General features: G+C 37.2%; 1 protein-coding gene and 1 pseudogene across 4 annotated transcripts in view; both read right to left on the reverse strand.

The window, feature by feature from the left end:
- Window positions 1–4,742: 4,742 nt before the first annotated feature.
- Window positions 4,743–4,855, reverse strand: LOC138393343 (U6 spliceosomal RNA; annotated as a pseudogene).
- A 2,759-nt stretch (window positions 4,856–7,614) lies between these two features.
- Window positions 7,615–26,702, reverse strand: part of CDKL3 (cyclin dependent kinase like 3) — a 32,140-nt gene continuing 13,052 nt past the window's right edge. The window contains exons 3-13 of one of the 4 annotated variants that reach the window (XM_069484055.1): window positions 26,342–26,520; window positions 21,414–21,526; window positions 18,868–19,007; window positions 17,243–17,331; window positions 15,205–15,358; window positions 14,771–15,099; window positions 13,545–13,635; window positions 12,415–12,577; window positions 11,489–11,586; window positions 9,072–9,166; window positions 7,615–7,890 (exon numbers count right to left, since the gene is read on the reverse strand). In XM_069484055.1, coding sequence (XP_069340156.1) covers window positions 9,113–9,166; window positions 11,489–11,586; window positions 12,415–12,577; window positions 13,545–13,635; window positions 14,771–15,099; window positions 15,205–15,358; window positions 17,243–17,331; window positions 18,868–19,007; window positions 21,414–21,498 — 1,203 coding nt within the window. In that variant the 5' untranslated portion in view covers window positions 21,499–21,526; window positions 26,342–26,520 and the 3' untranslated portion in view covers window positions 7,615–7,890; window positions 9,072–9,112. Of the gene's footprint in view, window positions 7,891–9,071; window positions 9,167–11,015; window positions 11,088–11,488; window positions 11,587–12,414; window positions 12,578–13,544; window positions 13,636–14,770; window positions 15,100–15,204; window positions 15,359–17,242; window positions 17,332–18,867; window positions 19,008–21,413; window positions 21,527–26,341; window positions 26,521–26,702 lie in introns of those variants that run through there. The other 3 variants (XM_069484052.1, XM_069484054.1, XM_069484053.1) reach the window with 3 other exon arrangements.

The raw sequence follows: 26,702 nt of genomic DNA on the forward strand, positions 1-26,702 counted from the left end.
CTTAAGGATCATTTTTACTCTCTTGGTCAAGAGGGGTGTGTAGATCATGTTGGACACCAACCAATCTATATAAAAGAAGTTATCCAGAAGATGAAATTAATACTAGCAAGCTACAGAGACCATATTCTACTCCACCTGTAAAATCGTTCCATATTTCATTCTTCTTTTGTTTTTTCCTCAAGTGACTTACAATGTTGGGTGCTCAATCGATTCATTCATTCATTCACAAAGCAAACGTTATTGAATGTCAATATATGCTAGGCACTGTTCTAAGCATGGAAAATACAGCAGTGAACAAAACACTAAATCCCTGCCTTCAGAGAGTCATATTTTAGCAAATGGAGACCGTTTATAAACAAGATAAATAAGTAACATATATACCTTGTCAGATAGGAAAATGCTATAAGAAAAAATAGAAAAGGAGAATAGAAATGGAGACATGTATAATTTTACATAGGGTGGCAGGGGATACTTATATATAAAGTAAAGACTAGGAAAGAGGTTGTCTTGAACGGGAAAGAGGTGAAGAAAGAAATCGTGCAGACACAAGGAAAGAGAGTTGTAGGTAGAGGAAACAACAACAGCAAAGGCTCCGAGGCAGGAGCCTAAATGCGACAGCTGCTGCCGGTCTAGGAACTGCAAAGGGGCACCTGGGCCTGGAACCTACGAGCTATGGGGAGAGAAGGAGCACGTGGGGTGCAAAGCAGAGCAGAGGCTCACTGTGCAGCCATGTAGGTTACTGCAATCTCTGTGGCTTTTACTCTGAGTGAAGTGGAAAGCCAGTGGGGCTGGGGGCAGAGCAATGACATCACTGGATTTAAGTTTTATTAAGAACACCCAGGCAGTTCAAGGGTAAGAAACCGAAGGTTGAACAAGGGTGAAAGCAGGGAGATCAGTTAGGAGACTTCTACAAACTCCGGGCAAGAGATGTTGTGACCAGCAGGGGAGGGATGAAAAGCGGTCAGATCCCGGACGTACTTTGAAGATGGAGCTGAAAGGACATAGGGTATGAGAGAAAGGGAGGCGGTGAGGACTACTCCAAGAATGTTCTCCTGAGCAACTAGAAGAATGCAGTTGCCTTTGATTAAGACGTGGAAAACACCGAGGGGATCAGGTGGGAACGGGGAAGAGATCAGGACCTTAATTTGGGACATGTTAAGTTTGAGATACCTATTATATGTTTTAATGAAGCTGTTGAATGGGAAATTGGAAATCTGAGTCTGGAATTTGGGGGTCAAGTCCAGGCTGGAGAAAGAGATTTAAGAGTCATCCACATAAAAATGGTGTTTAAGGACTTGAGTCTGGGTGAGATCACCAAGGGAGGGTAGACAGGAAAGAGAAGAGGTCTAAGAACTGAGCCCACATGCTGTTATTACTTGAACTACAAAAACATCATATGTCTTGCTTTATTGTTGTTTATAGGATTTATTAAACTATTATTAAGAGAAACTAACCAGATAAAATAACAAATTCATAGTGATTATTATCTACTATTCCTCCAGATGACTATAAATCAACTACCTGGGCCGGGCGTGGTGGCTCATGCCTGTAATCCTAGCACTCTGGGAGGCCGAGGTGGGCGGATCGTTTGAGCTCAGGAGTTCGAGACCAGCCTGAGCAAGAGCGAGACCCCATCTCTACTAAGAATAGAAAGAAATTATATGGACAGCTAAAAATATATATAGAAAAAATTAGCCGGGCATGGTGGTGCATGCCTGTAGTCCCAGCTACTCGGGAGGCTGAGACAGGAGGATCGCTTAAGCTCAGGAGTTTGAGGTTGCTGTGAGCTAGGCTGACGCCACGGCACTCACTCTAGCCTGGGCAACAGAGTGAGACTCTGTCTCAAAAACAAAACAAAAAAATAAAAAATAAAAAAAAATAAATCAACTACCTGAAGAGTCTTTCTAGGTCTCCAGGTTTCAAAATTAAAATGAACAGATCTATTCTTCTTTTGCCTAAGACATTTTTAAGAAGGGTGCTATGTTTATCTGCCTTCTGAGAAGTTTCCAAATAAGAATTCAAAACTAATCAACTATTGCTTACCAATCCTAGGATGAATGACACTATATTGGACAGTTTGAATAGAACACAGCTTGAAGAACTCTAACTAGTCTTATCTTCTTTAGTTTGGCTTTCATCTCATCCACTATAAAGGCATTCTTCTGGTACTCTGACCTCAGGATGACTTTTTAAGAAAAGAACAAAAATCATTATACGCCTTTGCCCTTACACACTCATCAGTTACCAACTTCCCCTACCCATGCAGGAGGAGAAAGTAGGCAGTTAGGAGGATAGTAGCACATTTTATTTGTTTCTGTACTTTTGCCTTTTATTAAAATTAAGAATGCTTTCTTGCCATCCTTGATCATCTTGTAAATCGTCTTATAATTTACAGCTCCCACGTCACCCAAGATTTCTTGATCATGTCCCTGTGCAATTCTGCTAGTTGTTTTGGTAACCTGGCCCTATTTCCATTTAGAGCCCTTTAATTTCCAAAGTTAGCCAACTTTTTTTCTTCTTGGCATTCCTATGTACTGGTATAGTTTGCTCCTATGTACATATAACAATGTGTTTTGAAAGGTATGACTTTCTCAGCCTTGACTTTGAGGCAAATGCTGACCCTGCAGCAGTCTGCCACAATTGTGGCCTTAGTACACACTGAAACTACACAGTAAATTATCGTTACTCAGACCCTGGAAACCCAACTCCTTGGGCAGAGTTGATGGAAAGACAGCGAGGATGGAGCAGAAATAATAAACACAGAAATCAAGACCATGTCTTCTTTCAAAGACTCTGGGACCTATCCGAATGTCATGTTCTAGCCACCATGGGTCATTTTCTATTTTTTTTTAGGATATGAGGTCTCACTCTGTTGCCCAGGGCTCAAGCAATCCTGGGCTTAAATCTTCACATTTTCTTTCTTTTTTTTTTTTTATACAGAGTCTCACTCTGTTGCCCAGGCTAGAGTGCCATGGCATCAGCCTGGCCCACAGCAACCTCAAACTCTGGGGCTCAAGCAATCCTCCTGCCTCAGCCTCCTGAGTAGCTGGGATTACAGGCATGCGCCACATGCCCAGCTAATTTTTTCTATATATTTTTTAGTTGTCTTTCTATTTTTAGTGGAGATGGGGTCTTGCTCTTGCTCAGGCTGGTCTCGAACTCCTGAGCTCAAACAATCTACCTGCCTCGGCCTCCCAGAGTGCTAGGATTATAGGCGTGAGCCACCACTCCTGGCCACATTTTCATTTTTGATGTAAGCAACTCATTACTTCAATCATCTGTTGAAAAAAATAAAAGTGCTTTGTAACAAATATTTACAAGACAGAGTCGTGTGGAAAATAAAAATAGATCAGAAACATAACTCAAATATGCTTGCCTGACTAGTAACTTTTGACAAGTATTATCAGCCAATAAAATATCCATCCTATTAACTACATTCATTGCTGAAGTTTCATTATACTATTAGCAAAAGGTTCACGTGTAATCAGTGATCATGTTATAAATGATCATTACAATAATCAAAATAAGGACAAAAAAGTATAGGTAAGCCCCTACATATAGAATAAGGGGACCAGCTATAACTTTTGGTAATTACTCTAAAAGCTCTTTAAAATTCTTAAGATAAATGTCAGCATATTATTCAACAGACACCATAATTCATAATAGTGACTAGATCTCCTTCAAGAACTCTAACTGAATTTCTAGTTCCAGCCATGATAGGTATTGTCTTACCTTAAAAAATGACAAAACTGGGCCGGGCGCGGTGGCTCACGCCTGTAATCCTAGCACTCTGGGAGGCCGAGGCGGGTGGATTGCTCAAGGTCAGGAGTTCGAGACCAGCCTGAGCGAGACCCCGTCTCTACTAAAAATAGAAAGACATTATATGGACACCTAAAAATCTATATAGAAAAAATTAGCCGGGCATAGTGGCGCATGCCTGTAGTCCCAGCTACTCGGGAGGCTGAGGCAGTAGGATCGCTTAAGCCCAGGAGTTTGAGGTTGCTGTGAGCTAAGCTGACGCCACGGCACTCACTCTAGCCTGGGCAACAAAGTGAGACTCTGTCTCAACAAAAAAAAAAAAAAAAAAAAAAAAAATGACAAAACTGGACAAATATGTAAAACAATAATTTTCAGGAACTTGAAACAGGTAAGGGTGAATTTCACCAGAAATCTAATAGGGCTAAATATATACGTTCCAATAACAGAGCTTCAAAATACATAAAGCAACTACTGATAGAAACGAAAGGAGAATCAGACAAATCCACAATTAGTAATTCAGTAATTGATAAAACAAGTAGACTGAAAATCAGTAAAGATATGAGACTTAAATGCTCTGTCAACCAACTTGACCTAATTGCCACCTACAGAACAGGACACCCAACCTTCAGCAGCATATACATTCATTTCAAGTGTAAATATTCACAAACATAGACCATATACTAGGATATAAAACAAGTTTCAATGGATCTAGAAGGATTGAAATAACAGAGAGTATAGTCTCTAACCACATGGTAATTAAATTAAAACCAATACCAGAAAGATATTTGGAACAGTCCCAGATAGTTGGTAATTAAACAATACATTTCTAAATAAATGGATCAAAAAAGAAATCAAAAGGGAAATTGGAGAAACATTTTAACTGAGTGATTTGATACTAACATTTAAATTTATAGGAAGCAGCCAAGAGGGAAATTTAAAGCTTTAAATGCTCATATTAGGGCCAGGTATGGTGGCTCATGGCTATAATTCTTTTATTTTTTTTTATTTTTAAATCGTGTCATCCTTGCGCAGGGGCCATGCTAATCTTCTCTGTATCATTTCAATTTTTTAGTATATGTGCTGCCGAAGCGAGCACCATGGCTATAATTCTAATGTTCTGGGAGGCTGAGGTGGGAGGATTGCTTGAGCTCAGGAATTGGAGACCAGCCTGAGAAACAGTGAGACCCCATCTCTACTAAAAACAGAAAAATTAGTTTTTACTAAAAATGGAAAAATTATCCAGGCATCATGTACATGCCTGTAGTCCCAGCTACTCAGGAGGCTGGGGGAGGAGGATCACTTAATCGTCCTCCTCAAACGAGGTTGCAATGAACTACAATAATGCCACTGTACTCTACCCAGGGTCACAGAGCAAGACTCTGTCTCAAAAAGTAAAAATAAAAATAAAATCTCATATTAGAAAAGAAGAAAGGTATCAAATTAATCACCTTAGCCCCTCCACCTTCAGAAGCTAGAAAAAGAAGAGCAAATTAAACCCAAAATAAATAGAAGGAAGAAATAATAAAGATAAGAGCATATCTCAGTAAAGTAGAAACAAACAATAGAAATAATCAATAAAACCAAATGCTGGTTCTATGTAAAGATTAGCAAAATTGATAAACCCCTATCTAGACTTACCAAGGAAAAAAAAGAGAGAAAACACAAATTACCAATGCCAGGAATGATAAAGGAAACATCAGCATAGATCCCACCAGCTTTAAAATGATAATAAGGACATACGTTAAACAATTTTATGCTAATAAAATCAGCAACTTAGATGAAATGAATGAATTCCTTTAAAGAGGTAAATTACCAAAACTGATACAAGGAGAAAGAGCAAATCTGAATATCTCTATATTTATTGAATAAATTTGAGGAAACTGAATTTGTATATTAAAATCTTTCCACAATGAAAACTCCAGGCCCTGTTGGCCTCACTGTTGATTTCTAACCAACACTCAAAGAGAAATAAAATCAATCTTATACAAATTCTTTCAGGAAACAGAGGAGAGGGAAATACTTCCCAACTCATTCTATGTAGCAAGATAACAGTGAGAATAAAACTAGACAAGGACAATATAAAAAACAAATGGACTAAAATCTTTCATTAACATAGATGCCAAAATCCCTAATAAAATATTAACCAATCGAATCCAACAATACATAAAAAAGAATCCAGTGGAATTTTAATCTTAGGAATGTAGAGTTGGTTTAACATTCAAACATCAATTAATGTAATTCACATTAACAGAATAAAGGAGGAAAATCATAAGAATATCTCAGTAGATGCAAAAAAAGCATTTGACAAAATTCAACACCCATTCATGGTAAGACCTCTCAGCAAACAGGAATAGAAGAAACCTTCCTTAATCTAATGAAAGTCATCTACATAAAACATATAACTAACATCTTACTTAGTGGGAGAGAATTGAACGCTTTCCTTCTGCTATAAGAAAAAAAGCAAGAATGTCCACTACTTCTACTCAACATTGTATCACGTATCCTAGCCAGTGCAATCAGGCAAAAAAAAGTAATAACAGACATAAACACTGGAAAGGAAGAAGTAAAATTATTTTTATCTGCAGATGTCATGATTGCCTATAGAGGAAATCCTAAGGAATATAAAAAAAGGAAGAAGAAGGGAAAGGAGCAGGAGAAGGGGAAGGAGAAGGAGAAAAGAAGCAAGAAAGGAAGGCAGACAGGCAGGCAAGCAGGCAGGAAAGGAGGAAGGAAAGAAAGAAACCTACTGGAACTAATAAGTGAATTTAGCAAGGTCTCAGGATACAAGATCAACGTAGAAAAACAAATTTTACCTCTGTATACCAGCAACAAACTGGAAAATGAAACTAAAAAGCAATACCATTTGAAGTAGCATCAAAAAACAAAACATAAAAATAAATTTAACAAATGATGTATAAGACTGCTACATTGAAAACTACAAAATATTGCTGAGAGAAATTAAAGAATACCTAAGTAAATAAAGAGCTTACATCATGCTCGTGGATTGGAAGACTTGATATTAATATATCCATTCTCTTCAAATTGATGTATAGATTCAACACAATCCCAAAATTCCAGTAGGCATTTTTATAGAAATTGACCCCAAAAATGACAATCTTTGATACTGGTGCAATGATTAACAAATATAGAAATGCAACAGACAATAGGCAGACCTGTATCTGTTGAATTTACCACAGGGAATTTAATTTTCCTGGAGGAGATTAGTTGCTAAAGCCAACAGGGAGTCTGTAAGAAGGATATATTATGTGTAATAATCTCAGCTATTAAGTCTATTCAACCTTTTTCTGAGACTAAAAGAGATCATTATATCGTATTAAAGAAATTATTTTCCTTTGTTTTTCATATTTCTTTAGTAAATACAAAAATCAGGTAGAATCCTGGTAAAATACCAGGTGTTCCCATTCTATTATTTTTTAAAGAATAGGAAAATCCAGAATTTTGGTAGTATACCTCTTCTGCTGCACATTATTTATTTTATGAAATAGAAAAAGACTGTACTACATAAAAGGCACTATCAGATGGCACTAGGAAACAAAAGAGTGCTGGCAACTGTTTAAAAGGATAAAATAATTTAATTAACATTTGTTTATCATATCATTTTTAGATATTTTACAAATCTTATAAACACTTTTATTGCTGACCAGCACAACATATTTTTAATCATGTAATGGTAAGGAATGGCTTTTAAAACAATGGGTCAGATATATCAATAAGAACTCACTTCAGGAAGGCTGAGCGTTCTAGGAGACAATTGACTTGAGGTTATATGACTATCAGAAGGAAGAAATCGGTGCAAGTACAGTGTGTGTCCTGTGACAGGATGTGTTACCTACTCTTTATAATTTCAAATCAAACCATCACATCACAGAGTTTTAGAAGGAAAAAAGAAGGAAACAGTAAATGTTTTGGTACCAAAAAAAGAAAAGTTGGATGATGCTAATGGGAGACCACAGGCTGTCTTAACAGCTCACATAACATTTCTATTGTCTATAAAATAAGAAGGGAAGAGTTGTCAGTTTGTATTCTTAAGATTATTTAAAAGAAAAGACACTACCAGAAAAAAAATCTGTTCCTCTTCAAATTCTTCCCCTCATAATGGCCATCTCCACCCTAAAATTAGAAACCAAGCTAATAAGAACCAGGGATAAGAATGCCAAAACCTTGACTGTATTAGCGCTAAATTAATTATATGTAAACTACTAAATGATAAACATGCTAGTTAAGCCAGAAGATTTGCTTCAACTGTCTTGCTCAAGTTTGTTTGTACTTTTAAACCAGGGGTCCCCAACCTATGGTGAGTTGCATAATTATTTCATTATATATTACAATGTAATAATAGAAATGAAGTACACAATAAATGTAATGCACTTGAATCATCCTGAAACCATCCCCCACTCCCACCCCCTGGTCCGTTTGAAAATTGTCTTCCATGAAACCAGTCCCTGGTGCCAAAAAGGTTGGGGACCGCTGTTTTTTGTTTGTTTGTTTGTTTTGTTTTGAGACAGAGTCTCACTCTGTTGCCCAGGCTAGAGTGAGTGCCGTGGCATCAGCCTAGCTCACAGCAACCTCAAACTCCTGAGCTCAAGCGATCCTCCTGTCTCAGCCTCCCGAGTAGCTGGGACTACAGGCATGCACCACCATGCCCGGCTAATTTTTTCTATATATATTTTTAGCTGTCCATATAATTTCTTTCTATTTTTAGTAGAGATGGGGTCTCACTCTTGCTCAGGCTGGTCTCGAACTCCTGAGCTCAAACGATCCGCCCACCTCGGCCTCCCAGAGTGCTAGGATTACAGGCGTGAGCCACCGTGCCCGGCCGGGGACCGCTGTTTTAAACAATCTTCATGGTATGTTTAAATGCTGCTCCAGAATGTTCAGTGTGGAACCAAACCCATGTTTCATGCTTATCAAGTATACTTGCTTGCTCAGAAATGTTTGGTGCTCCCAGACTTTATTACACATTTAGGAACTTTTCCTTTTGTAATTAGAAAGCTTTGAACCAAAGCTAAGAATGACCACTAATCAAACATGATTGAAATAATAGATGATCAAATCAAATTATATGATAAAATGTAAGCTGTAGTTTTATTAGGATGTACCAGCCAAGCAGTTTTTATAAATTAATGTTCAAATTAAGAAAACATGAATAATTTAAAGATTAATAAATTTTAAAACAAATTTAGGTGAATGTACACATAACTACATAGAATTTGATATATCTGTAGAATTCTCTAGTCAGCATTCTTGTATATGTAACATTAATAAAAAGGATTTTTTTTTTTTAGCCATACAGTGATTCTGGGATTCCCTGAATTTTCAGCTGCTGCATTTTCTACTCTACATCTGGCAGGTTCTTCTTCCTTTCAGTTTGTGCATTTCCTGTATTCTAAAAAGTAAATAGAAACATGACCTTAATTGAGGAAATGGTGAGTCTTTGGCTAAGGAAATACAGCCAGAGATAAATACCTGTACTTTGCCCCTGGGGGTTCTTTTATAAGGTACAGGGAGACTATTTACCAGAGTATTCCTCTTTATCATCATCAAACAGAACTAAAGGTGGCCTTTATGGGGACTCCTCTTTTGCCTAAATCACTCACTGACAGTGATTTAGGGTTTCTCTCTGGTCGTAGAGCCTAGTCAATGCATGTGTGCATTATCTCAATATACTTTTAAGATGCCTGAAAGAGTTTAATGTAAAACTGGGAAGTGCTTGGATCTGATTAGATAATTCAAAAAACAAGTGAATGCCAGAGCCAGCAATAGAACAAATAAGTGCCTATTCCCTCTCTTACATTTTTTAAAACATATCATATTCTCTCATGCTCTAAAACAAACTACAGACTCAAAATTTAAGAAATTTTCTTAATTCTGACATTAATTTATTAAAAGCGTTTAGACTAGCCTCATATGCAATTTCAGTCACTGGTCAGAACTGCATTTGAATGAGCAGTACAAATAAGCTATAACCAACACTGTCAACTTCTGGTTATTTCTAATAACTACAACTTGTTTCAAGGTCACTCTTATAAAAAGGTCATCTTGTCAGGAGTTCATCACATGAGCAAGAAGAGGTTTTTCCTTCTTTTTTTTTTTTTTTTTTTTTTTTTTGAGACAGAGTCTCACTCTGTTGCCCGGGCTAGAGTGAGTGCCGTGGCGTCAGCCTAGCTCACAGCAACCTCAAACTCCTGGGCTTAAGCTATCCTACTGCCTCAGCCTCCCGAGTAGCTGGGACTACAGGCATGCGCCACCATGCCCGGCTAATTTTTTGTATATATATATTTTAGTTGTCCATATAATTTCTTTCTATTTTTAGTAGAGACGGGGTCTCACTCTTGCTCAGGCTGGTCTTGAACTCATGACCTCGAGCGATCCACCCGCCTCGGCCTCCCAGAGTGCTAGGATTACAGGTGTGAGCCACCGCGCCCGGCCTTTTCCTTCTTATTTACTTATCCTAGAAATGACAGAACTGTCTTAAGAGTTCCTTTTTCCCTGCATTGGAATGGAATGTTAGTTCCTGGGGGCTTTCATGGGACAATGGGCTAAACACATGCGGCACATTTCTAGACGGCCCAGCTCAGGAGACCTAACCCTAATTCACCCAATCATTCAGAAAATGTGCAAAGGGTGTGCTGTGCAACATGCTGTCACATGAGTGAGTCTCTCCAATTCAGAAGTTTAAAGCTACCTTATTGCTTTTTATAATGAACTAAAAGATGGCCATTAATGGTTTTCTTGTTCTACAATATCTCTTTTCTGCAAAGTGGATTGCAGAGTTCTGAAGTTCTAGGCCAAGACTAAGGCACAGCCCTAAATGTCACAGTGATAATACATCTAATAGTGTCTGATCACCCTCTTATCTGAATGTTGCAGAGATTGAGGAGCTTTGTTAAAAATGCCTTCTACATAGTTTCAGACCAGCTTCTCTATATTTTTAATTCATCAAATTTCCTTAATAAGTATATGCTGACTTTTATCCTGAATTAAACTATAATCAATTTTATTTTTTGAAAATCAGAGAGAATGAAGTTGATAAATCACTTGCAGAGGTGACCTCGCAAGTGCAGAACAGGAGGCCATCTATATGGTTTAATTCAGTGTGTGCTCAGCACAATCTCTTTCCCCTAAAGGAGTACCTTTGAGAGTATTCATTTGGAAGTTAAAGGCTTCATGATTTCCAAATAAAATTCAAGAATCTCTCTGGTAGGTAGGGGCTGGGGACATTTCAACAAGATTACCTAATAGATAGCTGAGAGTAAATATTTGTGAAAATAGGACAGTAGACAGACAGCAGAGATAGACAAGGAAACAAATTGGAGGTAAAACAAGAAGGAAGGAAGAGGCTAAAGACAAATACATATATACTCAAGGCCATAGACCACATGTTTATACCATTATTCATTTTCACTGCATGGCTTACCTGCCCGGTGTTTGACAATACATATAACACAGATTCTATTTTCCCTGGGTTCCATGCATTTTAATCATTCAACATTCAAATGAGGGATGGTATTTACCACTCTCAATGAAATGATTGCTAGAAACTTTTAGTAGTTGGTTATCTAAGAAAATATAGATGTTTCTAGAGTTTAAAGATTATAGAATTTTTAATTTTTATATAGCTTTCCAATAGTAATAGTTAAATTTACACACTGAGTCAGGGTTCTAAACAACATTCTTTACCAAAAGCTATACACTAAAAAAGTTTTACCTCTTGTTTCTCTTGATTTTGATCCACATTAAGTAAAGTTGGTATTTTAGATGAATCTGTTTTCTTTGAGTCCCTCTTCAGCACTTTTGTCTGTTTAACTTTTACAAAATTATACACAACAATGAAAATTTGTTATTCCTACCTTGAAATTTTACTTTCCTTTTTAAGAACTTCAACTGGAAATTCTGATGTCTACTAACATCAGTTTCTCAATTTATTACAAAGGAACTGAATAAACCATGAGTTGTAATGGTAAAATACAGTAAATTGTATTTTTATAACTTTACAAGTAGTCTACCAAGTTAAAAGAAGACAATTATTTTATTTTATTTTATTATTCTCAGTATAACTGTTAAGTGAATCAGATAATTTCTCTTGAGCTGTGCATTATATTCTTGCTATTATATTAACTTTCCACAAGATGTCACTGTTCTTCAAAGAAACATAAGAACATTTATTCAAGACAAAAATGAGTTTTGTTTTTAAATAAATCTTAAACTCAAGACTAAGATAAATCTTAAGTTTATAAATCTTATCTACTAAATCCTTGAATGGCCAAAGCATATATAAAATTCCTGCTACTATATGAGCAAATAATCATGGAGAGAAATAAGAATGTGATTTATTCAAGGTCATATACTAAACCAAAACTATCTTCCTCAAATATTGTTCTAACATGTCAATAATATTGAGCTAACGAAAAATCTACCCTTTGAAGCTGTCTTAACCCCTCTTTAAAATTATCTCCTTTAAGTCTTACCCCTTATTTGATGATGGGGAAAAAATATCTCATCAGCTGAAAATATTTTTCTTACCAATTTACTGTTTTATACCTAAGTCACACTATAAAATGTAAGTTATATTATAAAGAAGTCTTATAAATGATATAACCCGGAGATTCGTAAAGCTACGCAACAAATGTATACCTTCCGTTCCTTTCAGATCCTTTGATTGCACTGGGAAAGGCAATTCTGGAAAATGGAATTCCTTCTTGTCAGATCTGGAAAAATTCAGCTTCCTTTTGTTCCCACTTGCCATTTGGTCACTTTGACCCGTTCGCTCATTAAATATACCCCTCTCCATTTGGCTCTAAACAAACAAATAAGAGTTTATTTGAAGAAATGTGTGTAACTATTTGTAGAAAGACAAACCTGGAATTGCCAGCCATTTGGATGGCATAAGATAGGCATGACAGCTATTCAATACTTACGAGGTAGAATAGAATACCATTAAACAAACCAGCAGATCAAATTCTAATAAAAGTTTCAGAAAGCAAATTTTTTTTTTAGCATATTTAGCTTTCTTAGAACAATAGTCTTGATCATGAGAACCACACTTTTAATTTTTATTAATAATACTAATCACTACTCTGAACAAATCGCTTCAGTTCATTTTCTTAATAATTTATTTATCTATTTACAAAATTATATGCTTTATGGACACTGGGAAAACCAAAAGGAAAAAAATTACTTGCACATCCAGCATTTGGAAAACCTTTTGTGCTACCTATTTTTGTTCATTTGACAATGGATCATAAAAACCTTTCTTGGTTAATGAACACTCTTCCACAATGTAATGTGTAGTATCCCACTGTATGAATGTAAACTTAATCCATAATCTATTTTTGGATAGGTTTGTGTCATTTTCAATTTTATTATTATAAATAAAATTGTAAAAATTGGGGGGATGATCTACACTGATTATTTTTTCCAATGAAAGTAAGTTGTGTTTATTTGATAATTATTTTTAATCCATAAAGTAAGATATTAAAACAGTTTTTGGAAATGAAAAACCAGAAATTCCTGTGACTTTTTAAGGTGAAAATCTTAACTTACTCTGCCCAATTCATATATTAAATACACCAATTAAGATATGGAAAATTGATTAAAATTGTGAAAGCACTAAGAAAATGATGGCCTACTTTCATCTTAGGAAGAACCAAAAGAAACTAAAAGCACACTTCTAAAGCGTTAGAGCCCCAAAGAGGGAGAAAAGGGAAAGGGAGGTAATGTTATATATAAGAGGCCACATTTTAATGACCAGCTTCTTGCCTTACTTGAGTGGGACCTGTATCCTCTTGCCTGCTATTATACATAACTTGTCCGATGGATTGTGAAGTCCGTCTCTTTTTGGCTCTTTCAGTTAACCTATTATTTAAAAACAAATGAGAAGTCATTAGAACTTCCCAGAAATGCCTTTGCTTTAGCTTCAAGAATGAACAAATTATACCATAGACGTCTACTGTTCAAACATTGAATGCCAAAATGAAATTGTCAGTCCTTAAGTACCAACTGCTCTAAGGAGAGAGGTATTAATAACAGGGCAGGAAAAAAAAAATAATGCATGGCTAACATCAGTGGTGATACCATGATGTAGGGTTACTCCTGCTGGTCTAGTTGCTCCCTTTTATCTGTTCTGAACTTGGATCTCCTAACTATTGGGTTTTTCAATTTATGAGCTTGCTATCCAAGACTGACTGGCTCACAACCATGCTTACTGGCACCACGGTTTTGGGGTCACCTCAAGAACGACTGGGCTCTTGCAGTCTGTAGCCTGTTGTACCTTTGGACTGACACAGACATGGCCACTTGCCCACCTCTGCAGACCACTAGGCTTCACAACCTAAACTCAAACCAGTCTGCTAGAATGTTCTTGGGCTAATGAACCTAATCTCCTTCCTCACCTAGAATCATAGTAGTCTCCCTAAATTTAGAAGTGGCCCTAATGCCCTGCTAGGCAGACCCTCACCATCTATCACACTGCCCGTGATTAACCAGACCCATGGAACCATTCTCTCAATCTGTATCAGAGGCTAAATCTAAAACTGGCCCAATATGCTGTTTTTCTCCTAAAATATTTGCTTTTGAAAGGCTATTTGACTGTGAACAATTATTTTTGGCTATCCTTTCTACACTTTAGAGAATTTGCTATGACATAAAAATAAAGCTTACTTTGTGATACCAAGGCACCTCTATACTAGAACTTAGATCACATCACCTTTTTTCTCTTCAAAAGGGAAGATACTTTTCCAAGAGTCTTTTTTTTTAATGAGGTTTTCCCAAAAGACATTAGTGAAAAATTAAACATCTATATGGCCAAGCAAAGTTAACTTCTTCTACAGCATTCATAAGACTCACCCAGTAAATGGCCCATTATACAATTATAATTTCAATATACCTTCCTCGAGTTCAGTTTTCATATAGACACCATGAGTGTGATTCTTTGAAATACCATCAGACAGGAACATTGTATTACTTACGTCTCTTGTCTGTCACAGCTCACCTTGAACTGGGCTGAGAGAGATTTGAATTGAGATTTGCAGCCACCAAATTACTGCTGGTTAGATTGATGGGTGGCATTGTCGTACAACTTCCAGAATGTAGACCTTCTTTCATGCCGTTAGCGTTAGTGCTGGGATTAACAGGGTTTGGTGGTTCAATGACTACAAGCTTCATATCTGGAGACAGAGCGTGAGCGTTTTTGATTGCATCTTGCTGACAATGTCCGCCTTCATACTCTATCTTTTTCAGTTCTGAGATATCTCCTTTTCCTCCTTTCACTTTAATAACTCTGACTTTGCTCTCCTTGGGCTTTTTCTCTTTTTCTATTTCCTGGAATAATACATCCCAAATTTGAGTCATGAGAACAGTTATTTTTTCATTAGCTTGTAACTATAATACAGTCATACTGACTGAAACAAAAAATGAAGTTCTTACCTTTCCCAAAACTGAGCTATTTAGCAGTGTATTGATATAAATTGTTTTTCTTTCATCTTTCATGAGTTCATTTTCTTTAGAATTCTCTTTTGGCTTTATGAACGAATTGACTTTTGCTTCTTGTAGTAATTTAGCTCTCAGTTCTGGTATGAATCTGACAAAACAAGCAATATCAAAAGATAATCTTTTTATTTATGTAGATAGAGTATTTTATCTTTAATGAACCATTTGGTCAATTAATTTACATTTCAGGTACAGCATAAATAATGCTGTATAATTATAATGCATCCCAAAAGCTGGTACAATATTTACCTCATAAAAATTGCTTTCTGGTAAAGATACATCTTTCAAAAATTTTGCTATGGGAATCTACTATGTAAGACTTTTACAGGTCGGGCTCAGTGCTCATGCCTGTAATCCGAGCATTCTGGAAGGCCAAGGTGAGAGGATCACTTGAGGTCAGGAGTTCGAGATCAGCCTCAGAAGGAGTGAGACCCTGTCTCTACTAAATATAGAAAGAAATTAGCCGGACAACTAAAAATAGAGAAAAAATTAGCCAGCATGGTGGCGCATGCCTGTAGTCCCAGTTACTCGAGAGGTTGAGGCAGGAGGATTGCTTGAGCCCAGGAGTTTGAGGTTGCTGTGAGCTAGGCTGATGGTATAGCACTCTAGACTGGGCAATAGAGTGAGACTCTGTCTCAAATAAATAAGTAAATAAATGCTAAGATAAGTCAACTTTGTCTATGTAGAATATGATATGAAGCAGCTTTTTAATTCAGTAACAGGCACATTTCATCAATGGCACTTTAAATAAATCACCTTATTTTTTGTTTTAGACTAGAATTCCTGAAATGCTTGAAGTTCTAGTTACTCTTAAGGATTCTCTTTTCTTTGCCTTTTCTATTTAGTCTATCGTCAATGGCATTTCCTAAACTTTTTTATACCTGACCTTAACTCCATGACATTTTTAATTGATGTGCATCTTTCTGATTTCACATCCAAAAGCCATCTGAATGATTTTACAATTAATGAGAAACTTTTCCTGTTTCTTCCAAAGCCCAGATAGAAGGTGGTGTTTCTCAGAAATATGGCTGAATAATGAATCTAAATTGTCGATATATACTACATGCTGAGCACATCACAGGCAACCTGGGACACAGAAGGGCTGTGGGAAGCATGGTCCCTGTCCTCAGGGAACTTCTAACTAAGTGGGTTGAATAACAACAGGCACTACAACAGAGGATAAGTAGAGAAAAAATCAGTTGGGAAGTAAACACTAATTATAATAAATAGATCAGAGATGCTATCAGAAGAGGAAAACCCAGACTACTCTCTGAGTCAGGGATCCAAAGGGGAGTAAAGCTAAAAAGTAACAAGTGTATATTTAATATTCGTTGGTCTATGATGACACTGAAATTGTAGTATATAAAGAACTTAGCACACTTAGGACATTGTAACTGTGTAATGAGAGTTAGCTGCAATTATTTTATTACTAAACTTTTTATCCATGACACTTGTAAGTCTACCATTTACCTAATTGATACCTGATAGAGTAACTCAGTACATTTTTTTTTCTTTTTCTTTTTTTTTTTTTTTGAGACAGAGTCTCACTCTGTTGCCCTGGCTAGAGTGCCGTGGCGTCAGCCTAGCTCACAGCAACTTCAAACTCCTGGGCTCAAGCGATCCTTCTGCCTCATCCTCCCAAGTAGCTGGGACTACAGGCACGCGCCACCATGCCTGGCTAATTTTTTCCATATATATTTTTAGTTGTCCATATAATTTCTTTCTATTTTTTAGTAGAGACGGGGTCTTGCTCTTGCTCAGGCTGGTCTTGAACTCCTGAGCTCAAACAATCCCCCTGCCTCGGCCTCCCAGAGTGCTAGGATTACAGGCGTGAGACACTGCGCCCAGCCAACTCAGTAAATTTTTAAGCTGAATATTTCAGTTATACAATATTAATCTATGTGGCAATTCTCCCGCTGATAAAATTTCCTAATACAAAGTGGTAAAAAAACACACACACACTCAAAATGCTTACTTTTCAATAAATCCATCCCTGGTAAAATACTCATGATGTAAAAGATCAGTAGATGATACCCTCTCAGCAGGATCAATTTGTAAACAAGCCTAGAAAAGGAAAAAGATTTTAATGATAAGAGAGTTCTTAACAGGGCTCCATATGGTAAAAATTAAATTTATTTGACAAATGCTCAAACTCTTCTATAATAACATAAATGCAATTTTTAAAAACATACCATTTGTAGCTTATTAAATTGGCAAAGATTTTTAAAATTATAATATCCAAGCCAGGTACAGTGGCACACACATGTAGTCCCAGCTACTAAGAGGCCGAGAATGGCAGGGCGGCTCACACCTGTAATTCTAGCACTTTGAGAGGCTGAGGCGGGAGGATTGCTTGAGGCCATGAGTTCAAGACCAGCTTGAGCAAAAGCAAGATGCCATCTCTACAAAAAATAGAAAAAAATAGCCAGGCATGGTGGCGTGCGCCTGTAGTCTCAGCTACTCGGGAGGCTGAGGCAGGAAGATCATTTGAGGCCAGGAGTTCAAAACCAGCCTGGACAATATAACATGACCCTGTCCCTACAAAAAATAAAAATTAGCCAGGCATGGTGGTGTGCACCTGTAGCCCCAGCTACTTGAGAGGCTGAGGCAGGAAGATTGCTTGAGCCCAGTAGTTCAAGGTTACAGTGAGCTATGATCAGGCCATTGCACTCCAGCATGGGAGACAGAGTGAGACTCCATCTAAAAAAAATTAAATTTTAAAACAATAAAAAGGAGATATATAATGTTTTTGTTTTATCCAATTCAAGATTGATTTTGGCCTTGGTGTAACTTCAAACAACATCAAAATTACAGCTACCAACGTCTTTTAGATATCTTAGGATCTTAGTCCGTTTGTGTTGCTATAAAGGAATACCTGAGGCTGGGTAATTTATAAAGAAAAGTGGTTTATTTGACTCATGGTTCTGCAGACTGTACAAGAAGCACAGCACTGGCATTTGCTTGCAGTGAGGGCCATAGGCTGCTTGTAGTCATCACAGAAAGCAAAGGGGAGCCAGTGTATAGGGATCACATGGTGACGGCAAAAGCAAAAGAGAGAGTGGGACTGTGCCACTCACTCTCTGCTCTGGGTGGGGCAGGAACTCTCAGGGGAACTAACAGAGTGAGAACTCACTCATTACCGTGAGGACTGCACCAAGCCATTCATGAGGGATCTACCTCCAGGACCCAAACACCCCCTGTTAGGCCCCACCTCCAACACGGGGGATCAAATTTCAACATGAGGCTTGGAGGGTCAAATATCCAAACTAGCAGGATACCACAGTACAAAGACTAGATCCCTAACCTGGCTAGACTAAATGTAAAAAGTAGTGATAAACATGGTAAGTCCTTAGAATTTTTCCAATTTATCTCTAATTATCATTAAGATTGGGATAAACTAAAAATAGTGGGTATGATTATCTTAGGGGGCCGTTAGTTCTGACAGTCTATGAATTTTAATTCCCCTGTATTAAAGACATAACTTTCTACAGATAACATTACTTTAGGAATCCTTTTGGAATTCCACTAAAATAATCATTTAAAACTATATTATAATTAATGCAAATTTCTCAGATATAACTTCTTAATCTCTTAACATACATGAACTATATCTGCCAACAATCCATTAAGCTTTGGGTATTTTTTTCTTGCATTTTTGGGATGTTGAACTTGAGGAAGGACCACCCCAGCAAAAATGGGACTCGTAGAAAAAATATTCTGCAAGTGAGGTGTCAAATTGCCTGAAAAGAAAAGAAATACGTATATAAGAAAACAGAGAAATTAGTCTATAATCAAAATAATCAAATTGCTATGTGATCTCCATTAAATTACTAAAAACCAAGATAAGGAAGAATAACAATTATGTCTTTTAATTTTGTAAAGTTAATCAAGAAACTATCTGAATATGTAATGTAAAAAATTGAAGTTTCCGCAGTAATCTGTTGATAGCACATAGGCAGCAAAGAATATAAAATCACCAGGTTCATTTTCTTTTCCCAAACTATAAGACATAATATGTAACTCCATCAGAAAAAGCACAATCAAATTTTACACATTACCATATGAGTATCTAAATGGTTTAACTATTAAATGTTCACCAGCAAAGTAGGTTGAAACCTTACTCAAAACAGCTAAAATATTAAAATTATTTAGAAATCAGGCCAGGCGCAGTGGCTCACGCCTGTAATCCTAGTACTCTGGGAGGCCGAGGCGGGCGGATCGTTTGAGCTCAGGAGTTCAAAACCAGCCTGAGCAAGAGCAAGACCCCGTCTCTACTACAAAATAAAAAGAAATTAGCTGGACAACTAAAAATATATAGAAAAAATTAGCCGGGCATGGTGGCACATGCCTGTAGTCCCAGCTACTTGGGAGGCTGAAGCAGAAGGATTGCTTGAGCCCAGGAGTTTGAGGTTTCTGTGAGCTAGGCTGATGCCATGGCACTCTAGCCAGGGTGACAGAGCAGGACTCTGCCTCAAAAAATAAATAAATAAATAAATAATAAAAAAAAAGAAATCAAAATATTGCCAAAAAGAAACAAGGCCAGTAGTAGAAGAATGGAAAGAACTATAAATATAGTTTTGCTATAACTAGTGCTGTTACCTTGGGTAAATCTTTTCCCTTTTTGTGCCTTGGTTTTCTCATCTGTAAAATGACAGGATTAATCCCATCATCTCTAAGGTGTTCTCTAACATTAATCTTATAACCAGAACTTTAAAGAAGACACGAATAAAGTGTGATGTTTTTAAGGCTCTGAACTGGATCTTAATATTTATGCAGATTTCACTGTTCTTATAATTGTTCACAGTACATTCCCCATAATCCTATAATTACGTGTTTATGTTGAGCTTCCTGACCACACAAAGGGCTCCTCAAACTCCTCATTCAGAAATATTAAAAAACAAATCAGGCCAGGCTTAGTGGATTACGCCTGTAATCCTAGCACTTTGGGAGGCCAAGGATCACTTGAGGCCAGGAGTTTGAGACCAGCCTGAACAACAAAGTGAGACCCTCTTCTGTACAAAAAATAGAAAAATTAGTCAGGCATGCACCTACAGTCCAAGCTACCAGCCTGAGCAAGAGTCTCTACAAAAAATAGAAAAATTAGCTGGGCATGGTGTTGCACGCCTGTAGTCCCAGCTACTAGGGAGGCTGAGGCAGGAGGATCAATTGAGCCCAGGAGTTTACAGTTGCAGTGACCTATGATGACACCACTGCACTCTAGCTAGGGCAACAGAGCAAGATTCTGTCTCAGGGAAAAACAAAACAAACAAACAAACAAATCCAACAAATCATTGAAATATTATGTGCAAGGCTAATCATCAAAATGTTTGCGTGGTTAAAGAAGATCATTAAATAATTAAACTTTCATCAGATACATTCTTGAATAAGTTATTTAGCTATCTGGCTATCAATTACACTTTTTAAAAAGAAGAGTTATTTTTTAGTAAATAATTAATTGTCTACCTCCAAGTGCTTTAAAAAAAATCTGACTCAACTCTATTATTGATATTTAAAAATGCTTGCTTACAGGTGCAAATATTTGTAGAAACCAATTTTTTTTTTTTTTTTTTGAGACAGAGTCTCACTCTGTCACCCTGGGCACAGTGCAGTGCTTACTGCAACCTCAAACTTCTGGGCTCAAGCGATCCTCCTGCCTCAGCCTCCCAAGTAGCTGGGACTACAGGCATGTGCCACAATGCCTGGCTAAATTTTCTATGATATTTTTAGTAGAGACGGGTCTTGTTCTTGCTCAGGCTGGTCTCGAACTCCTGAGCTTAAGTAATTCTCCTGTCTTGGTCTCCCAGAGTGCTAGGATTACAGGCATGAGCCACCATGCCTGGCCTCTAGAAGCTAAAATTTAAAAACAACTTTTAGACAAATTGAAGTACATTTCTATTGTACTATTTTTCTTAGCAATAACCATCAACATATGGCTCAGTTATTTGCATCCTAGGAAAGAAAATATTATTTGCAAAAGCAGAGAATTTCGTGCCTTCTTTATCAGCCCCAGGCATCCATCTGCTACTATCTATCAAAACAATATGCTTTCTTGTTCTTATGCAGAAAAGCTAAATTTGAAAATCAAACAAAATTGATCTGGCTATATTTATTTTAGACATGTAACAGAATATTTCAATAATACCTACCTACTTTTAAAACAATTTTGTGGAGTAAATCCAAATCAGAGCTGCTAGGAAGATAGGGATTTCCAGTGGCCATCTCAATGATCATGCAGCCCAAAGCCCAAATATCCACAGGTCTGAAATAGATCAGAATAAATCACTTAGTTAGGCATAAATATGTAAAATATTTATACTTTTTTTTTAGACAGAGTTTCACTCTGTCGCCCCTGTGTAGAATGCAGTGGTGTCATTGTAGCTCACTTACATCTCAAACTTCTGAGCTGAAGAAATCCTAATCCTCAGCCTCAGCCTCCCGAGTAGCTGGGACTACAGGTGCACCCCACTATACCCAGCTAATTTTTTCTAGTTTTTGTAGAGAAGGGGGTCTCACTCTTGCTCAGGCTGGTCTCGAACTGATCTCAAGCAATCCTCTTGCCTTGGCCTCCCAGAGTGCTCGGATTAGAGGCATAAGCCATTGCACCCAGCCATAAAATATCCATTCTTAAAAACATGTTTAAATAACATCAAGGACAAAGAAGAATTTTTAAGTGGTATCATTTATAAATTTTCACTGTAGCATCATATACCAACTTTAAGATATATATTAAATATCATCACACTTCATAAATAACATTAAATAACTTATATTTAAGTTGCATGAGAAGTCATGTAGCAGTCAAGATAAAATTAATTCTAAAATTGTTTTCAGATACGTTTATATGGCCATTATCATAAATGGCTTACGAATTAGAATATTGAATACTATTATAAAATCTCATACTTAAGAAGTAAAAAACTTTAATCTCAAATAATTTACCACTTATATTTCATGTATTTATCTTAACCCATCAATCAAATTTTTTTCTACATAATTTATTTTTTAAAAAATAGTTTCTGGCCAGGTGTGGTGGCTTGAACCTATAATCTCAGCACTTTGGGAGGCTGAGGCTCCAGGAGAATCACTTAAGGCCAGGAGTTTGAGCCAGTCTGGGCAACATGGCAAGATCCCGTCTCTACAACAAATTAAAAAAGTAGCTGGTTGGTGGCACATTCCTATAGTCCCAGCTACTTGGGAGGTTGAAGTAGGGGGATTGTTTGAGCCCAGGAATTCGAGGCTGCAGTGAGCTATGATCACACCACTGCACTCCAACCTGGGTGACAGAGCAAGACCCTATAAAAAGAAAAAAAATAGTTTCTACCATTGAGACTTTTAAATACACAAAAAGATACCAAACCTCACATTTAGAAGAAATATAAATAAACACTATGACATCTGTTTTTCACTGATTCAAATGATAAAGATTGTAAGAACTGATAACTGCTATATTGGTGAGGTTATGAGAAACAAATACTCCCATGTACTATTCTAGGAGTGTAAATTTGTATAACTTCTTTAGAGGGAAAATTGGCAAAAGCTACCAAAATTTAAATTGTACATACTTTTGACTGTACAAACTTTATTCCTAGGAATTTATCCTAAGATATACTCACATATATACACAAAGATAAATTATATGAGAATTTCACTACAGTACTGTTTGTGGTAGAAAAAGATTGGAAACAACCTAAACATCCATCTATAAGGGAATAGCTAAGTAAATTTTTGTACAACCACACAGTGATATATTATTCATTTGTTTATTTTATTTTTTTACTTTTTTTCCATTTGTTTAAAATAATAAGTCTATCTTTATGTGCTGAAATAGAATGATATCTAAGCTAAATTTTCAACTGAAAAAAGCAAGATTCATGAAAGAAATCAAAGAAGATCTAAATAAATGGAGAGATACTCTATGTTCATGGCTGGGAAACCTCAATATTATCAAGATATCAGTTCTTCCAAACTTTATATAAAGATTCAATACAATCCCAATTAAAATCCCAGTAAATTAAAAAATAATTATGCAAAGTAATGCATATGTTAATTAGCTAGATTTAGTCATTCCACAATGTATATATACTTCAAAACTTCATGTTGTATATGATATATACATACAATTTTATCTGTCAATTTTTTGAAATCCTAGGAAATTATTTTATAGATATTGACACATAGATTGTAGAGTCTCCACTCATAGAAGGATGGCTCTTCCTTGGGTGTGGTACACAGAGAATACTAGGGCCCAAATTGCCCTTGGCCCAGCTCATGAGGCAGTAGTTTCATGCCAGGAGAAGCAAGCTGAGGGGACCACAGGCTATTGCCCCCCGACCCCAATAAGTACTCAGCTCCTAGAGCAGCTAGGAGCAGCTCTTCTAAGCAGCTCCTACTTAGAGAGAGGATTTCCATTAACCTAACCCAGCTCCAGAACCTTGGCTCAGAGATTTTGCCTGGGAGAAGACGTAGGCCATGAATTAGATGGCTCCTAATCTCCTTCAAAGGAATAGACATCGTTTGCAACAGAGTGTAGAGAAGTTTCAGCCTAAGCAATCTCTCGAGAACAATAGAGGATGTGGTAACAGGCAATTAGGTAGAAATTCATTGATTTAATGAAGATGCAGTCTACCCTACAGGCTGGCTAGTTTGTGGGAAAGAACCATGGAATAAGACAGTTGGCAGCAGCTTTCTTGGGATCAGAACAAAATACTAAATATTGACCACAGAAACTACTGCTTCAAAGGAGCCACAATTTGATTGGACTAGTTTGTAGAGCAATTTAAGCCACAGGGCTGTGTTGAAAACAATAGAGCAATCTGCCATTGATTAGTGGAGTTAACAGCTAGGAGGAGCCAGGGAAAGAGAGAAGGATAACCTTTCTAATACTACTGTCATCCCAGAGTGACTGTGGGCCTACTCAAAGCTGTGTCTTCCGAGGAGCAACTACAGAGGTTTAATACTATGTGGGAGAAAACTGGCTCCGCTAAAATAATTCAGCCAGTCACTAAAATACAAATAAGCAAATAACAATAACAAGATCTAGAGGGGGTAGTCCTTTGCCCAGAGCTGCCATAATATATTATCTAAAATGTCCAGAGTCCAACAAAAAGTCTCAAGTCATGTAAAGAAATTTATGAGATATGACACATACACTAGAAAAAAAATCAGGCGGCCCAAAGTGCCTGAAAGAGTAACCAAATGTTGGATTTAGCAGAAAAAGATTATAAATACCTTCACAGAACTAAAGGAAAGCGTGATTAAAGAAGTAGACGTTGCTGGGAAGATTAAATGATTTAATGCATGTAAAGCATTTAGAATGGTTTCCAGCAGAAAGTAAATACTGATATTAGATATTAATACAAAAACAATAATAGTTTCTAGGAAAAGCACATGAGAATTATCCCCTCACCCCATTTCTATTAAATAATATATTAAATTTCACATCTTTGTCCCTTTATTTTTTTTGCCAGTTCAAATATTCTATTTTATTTATTTATTTATTTTTGTATTTGGAGATAGGGCCTTTATTTTTTTTAATTAAAAAACATTTTTCAGGCCGGGCGCGGTGGCTCACGCCTGTAATCCTAGCTCTCTGGGAGGCCGAGGTGGGCGGATCGTTTGAGCTCAGGAGTTCGAGACCAGCCTGAGCAAGAGCGAGACCCCATCTCTACTAAAAATAGAAAGAAATTATATGGACAGCTAAAAATATATATAGAAAAAAAAATTAGCCGGGCATGGTGGTGCATGCCTGTAGTCCCAGCTACTCGGGAGGCTGAGACAGGAGGATCGCTTGAGCCCAGGAGTTTGAGGTTGCTGTGAGCTAGGCTGACGCCACGGCACTCACTCTAGCCTGGGCAACAGAGTGAGACTCTGTCTCAAAAAAAAAAAAAAAAAAAAAACATTTTTCTTATTTCAGCATGTTACGGAGGTACAAATGTTTAGGTTACATATATTGCCTTTGCCCCAACCAAGTCAGAGCTTCAAGCGGGTCCATCCCCCAGACGGTGCACACTGCACCCATTAGTTGTGCATATATACCCGTCCTCTCCTCCCTCTCCCATTTGCCCGACACCCGATGAATGTTATTACTGTATGTGCACGTAAGTGTTGGTCAGCTGATACCAATTTGATGGTGAGGACACGTGGTGCTTGTTTTTCCATTCTTGTGATACTTCACTTAGTAGAATGGGCTCTAGCTCTATTCAGGATAATACAAGAGGTGCTAGATCACCACTGTTTTTTCTGGTTGAGTATAACTCCATGGTATACATATACCACATTTTATTAATCCGCTCATGTATTGATGGGTACTTGGGTTGTTTCCACATCTTTGCAATTGTGAATTGTGCTGCTATAAACATTCGAGTGCAGATGTCTTTTTTATAGAATATCTTTTGTTCTTTTGGGTAGATGCCCAGTAGTGGGATTGCTGGATGAAATGATAGTTCTACTTGTAGCTCTTTGAGGTATTTCCATGTTACTTTCCACAGAGGTTGTGCTAGTTTGCAGTCCCACCATGTCCCTTTAAGTTCTTCAAGATTGATTATTTGTATTTTAGGTTGTTGTTTCACATTAGACTGAGACCATGCTACTTTTGAGGCACCTACAACAGTACAATTTAAAAATTATTTGCCAGGCTTTGCAAAGGGGGTGCCGTTCTTCCAGGTAATATTAATAGGAAACTTGGCAGTTCCTATTGCAACACTGGCAGAGTAAGGTAAATGATTTTAATATCTTTGCAGCATGTAGAGGCTAAAGATAAGCAGAGGAGGCTGCTCTGCCAAGGCTGTGGCACAACTTAAAACAAGCGTGGATATACCCTGCGGGACATCTGCGTAGGTTTCCTGGGGCTTATGCCAGTCAATTCATGAGGACTGAATGGGCACAGCCACAGCAGTAGCCAGCAATGTGGGTGCCTATATGGTCTCTTTCTGTTGTTACCTTTAGAGGTGCCCCTCTTTTTAGCCCCAACTCAGATGCAGAAGGACAGAGAATGTCAGGAGTAGGGATGACAGACATACCAAGGGAAAAGAGAGATGCCCAGGAAAGGCCAAGCAAGATCCCAAAATATACATACTTTCCATAAGAAGTATCTTTTAATACTAATTCTGGAGCTCTATACCAGCGTGTGGCCACATAGTCTGTATAAATGTCTCCCGGAGCTGCTAGTGTTCGTGCAAAACCAAAATCACAGAGCTTTGTAATTCCTGACTGGGATACTAAAATATTCTCAGGTTTTATGTCTCGATGAATGATCTAAAAAACAAATAGAATATGAAATATATTAAAATGAGATTTTATTATCTAGAGAATCTCTCAAAAATTATACAGAGAAAATCTTGCTAATTAAGATAGTGAAGCTACTTCCTTACCACATGCAAAGGGTTACCTACACAACACAAATATGTTTTCAATTTTTGCTCCATCCATCACCTCAA

Source organism: Eulemur rufifrons, chromosome 10, assembly GCF_041146395.1.
Source record: "Eulemur rufifrons isolate Redbay chromosome 10, OSU_ERuf_1, whole genome shotgun sequence".
Classification (NCBI taxonomy): domain Eukaryota; kingdom Metazoa; phylum Chordata; class Mammalia; order Primates; family Lemuridae; genus Eulemur; species Eulemur rufifrons.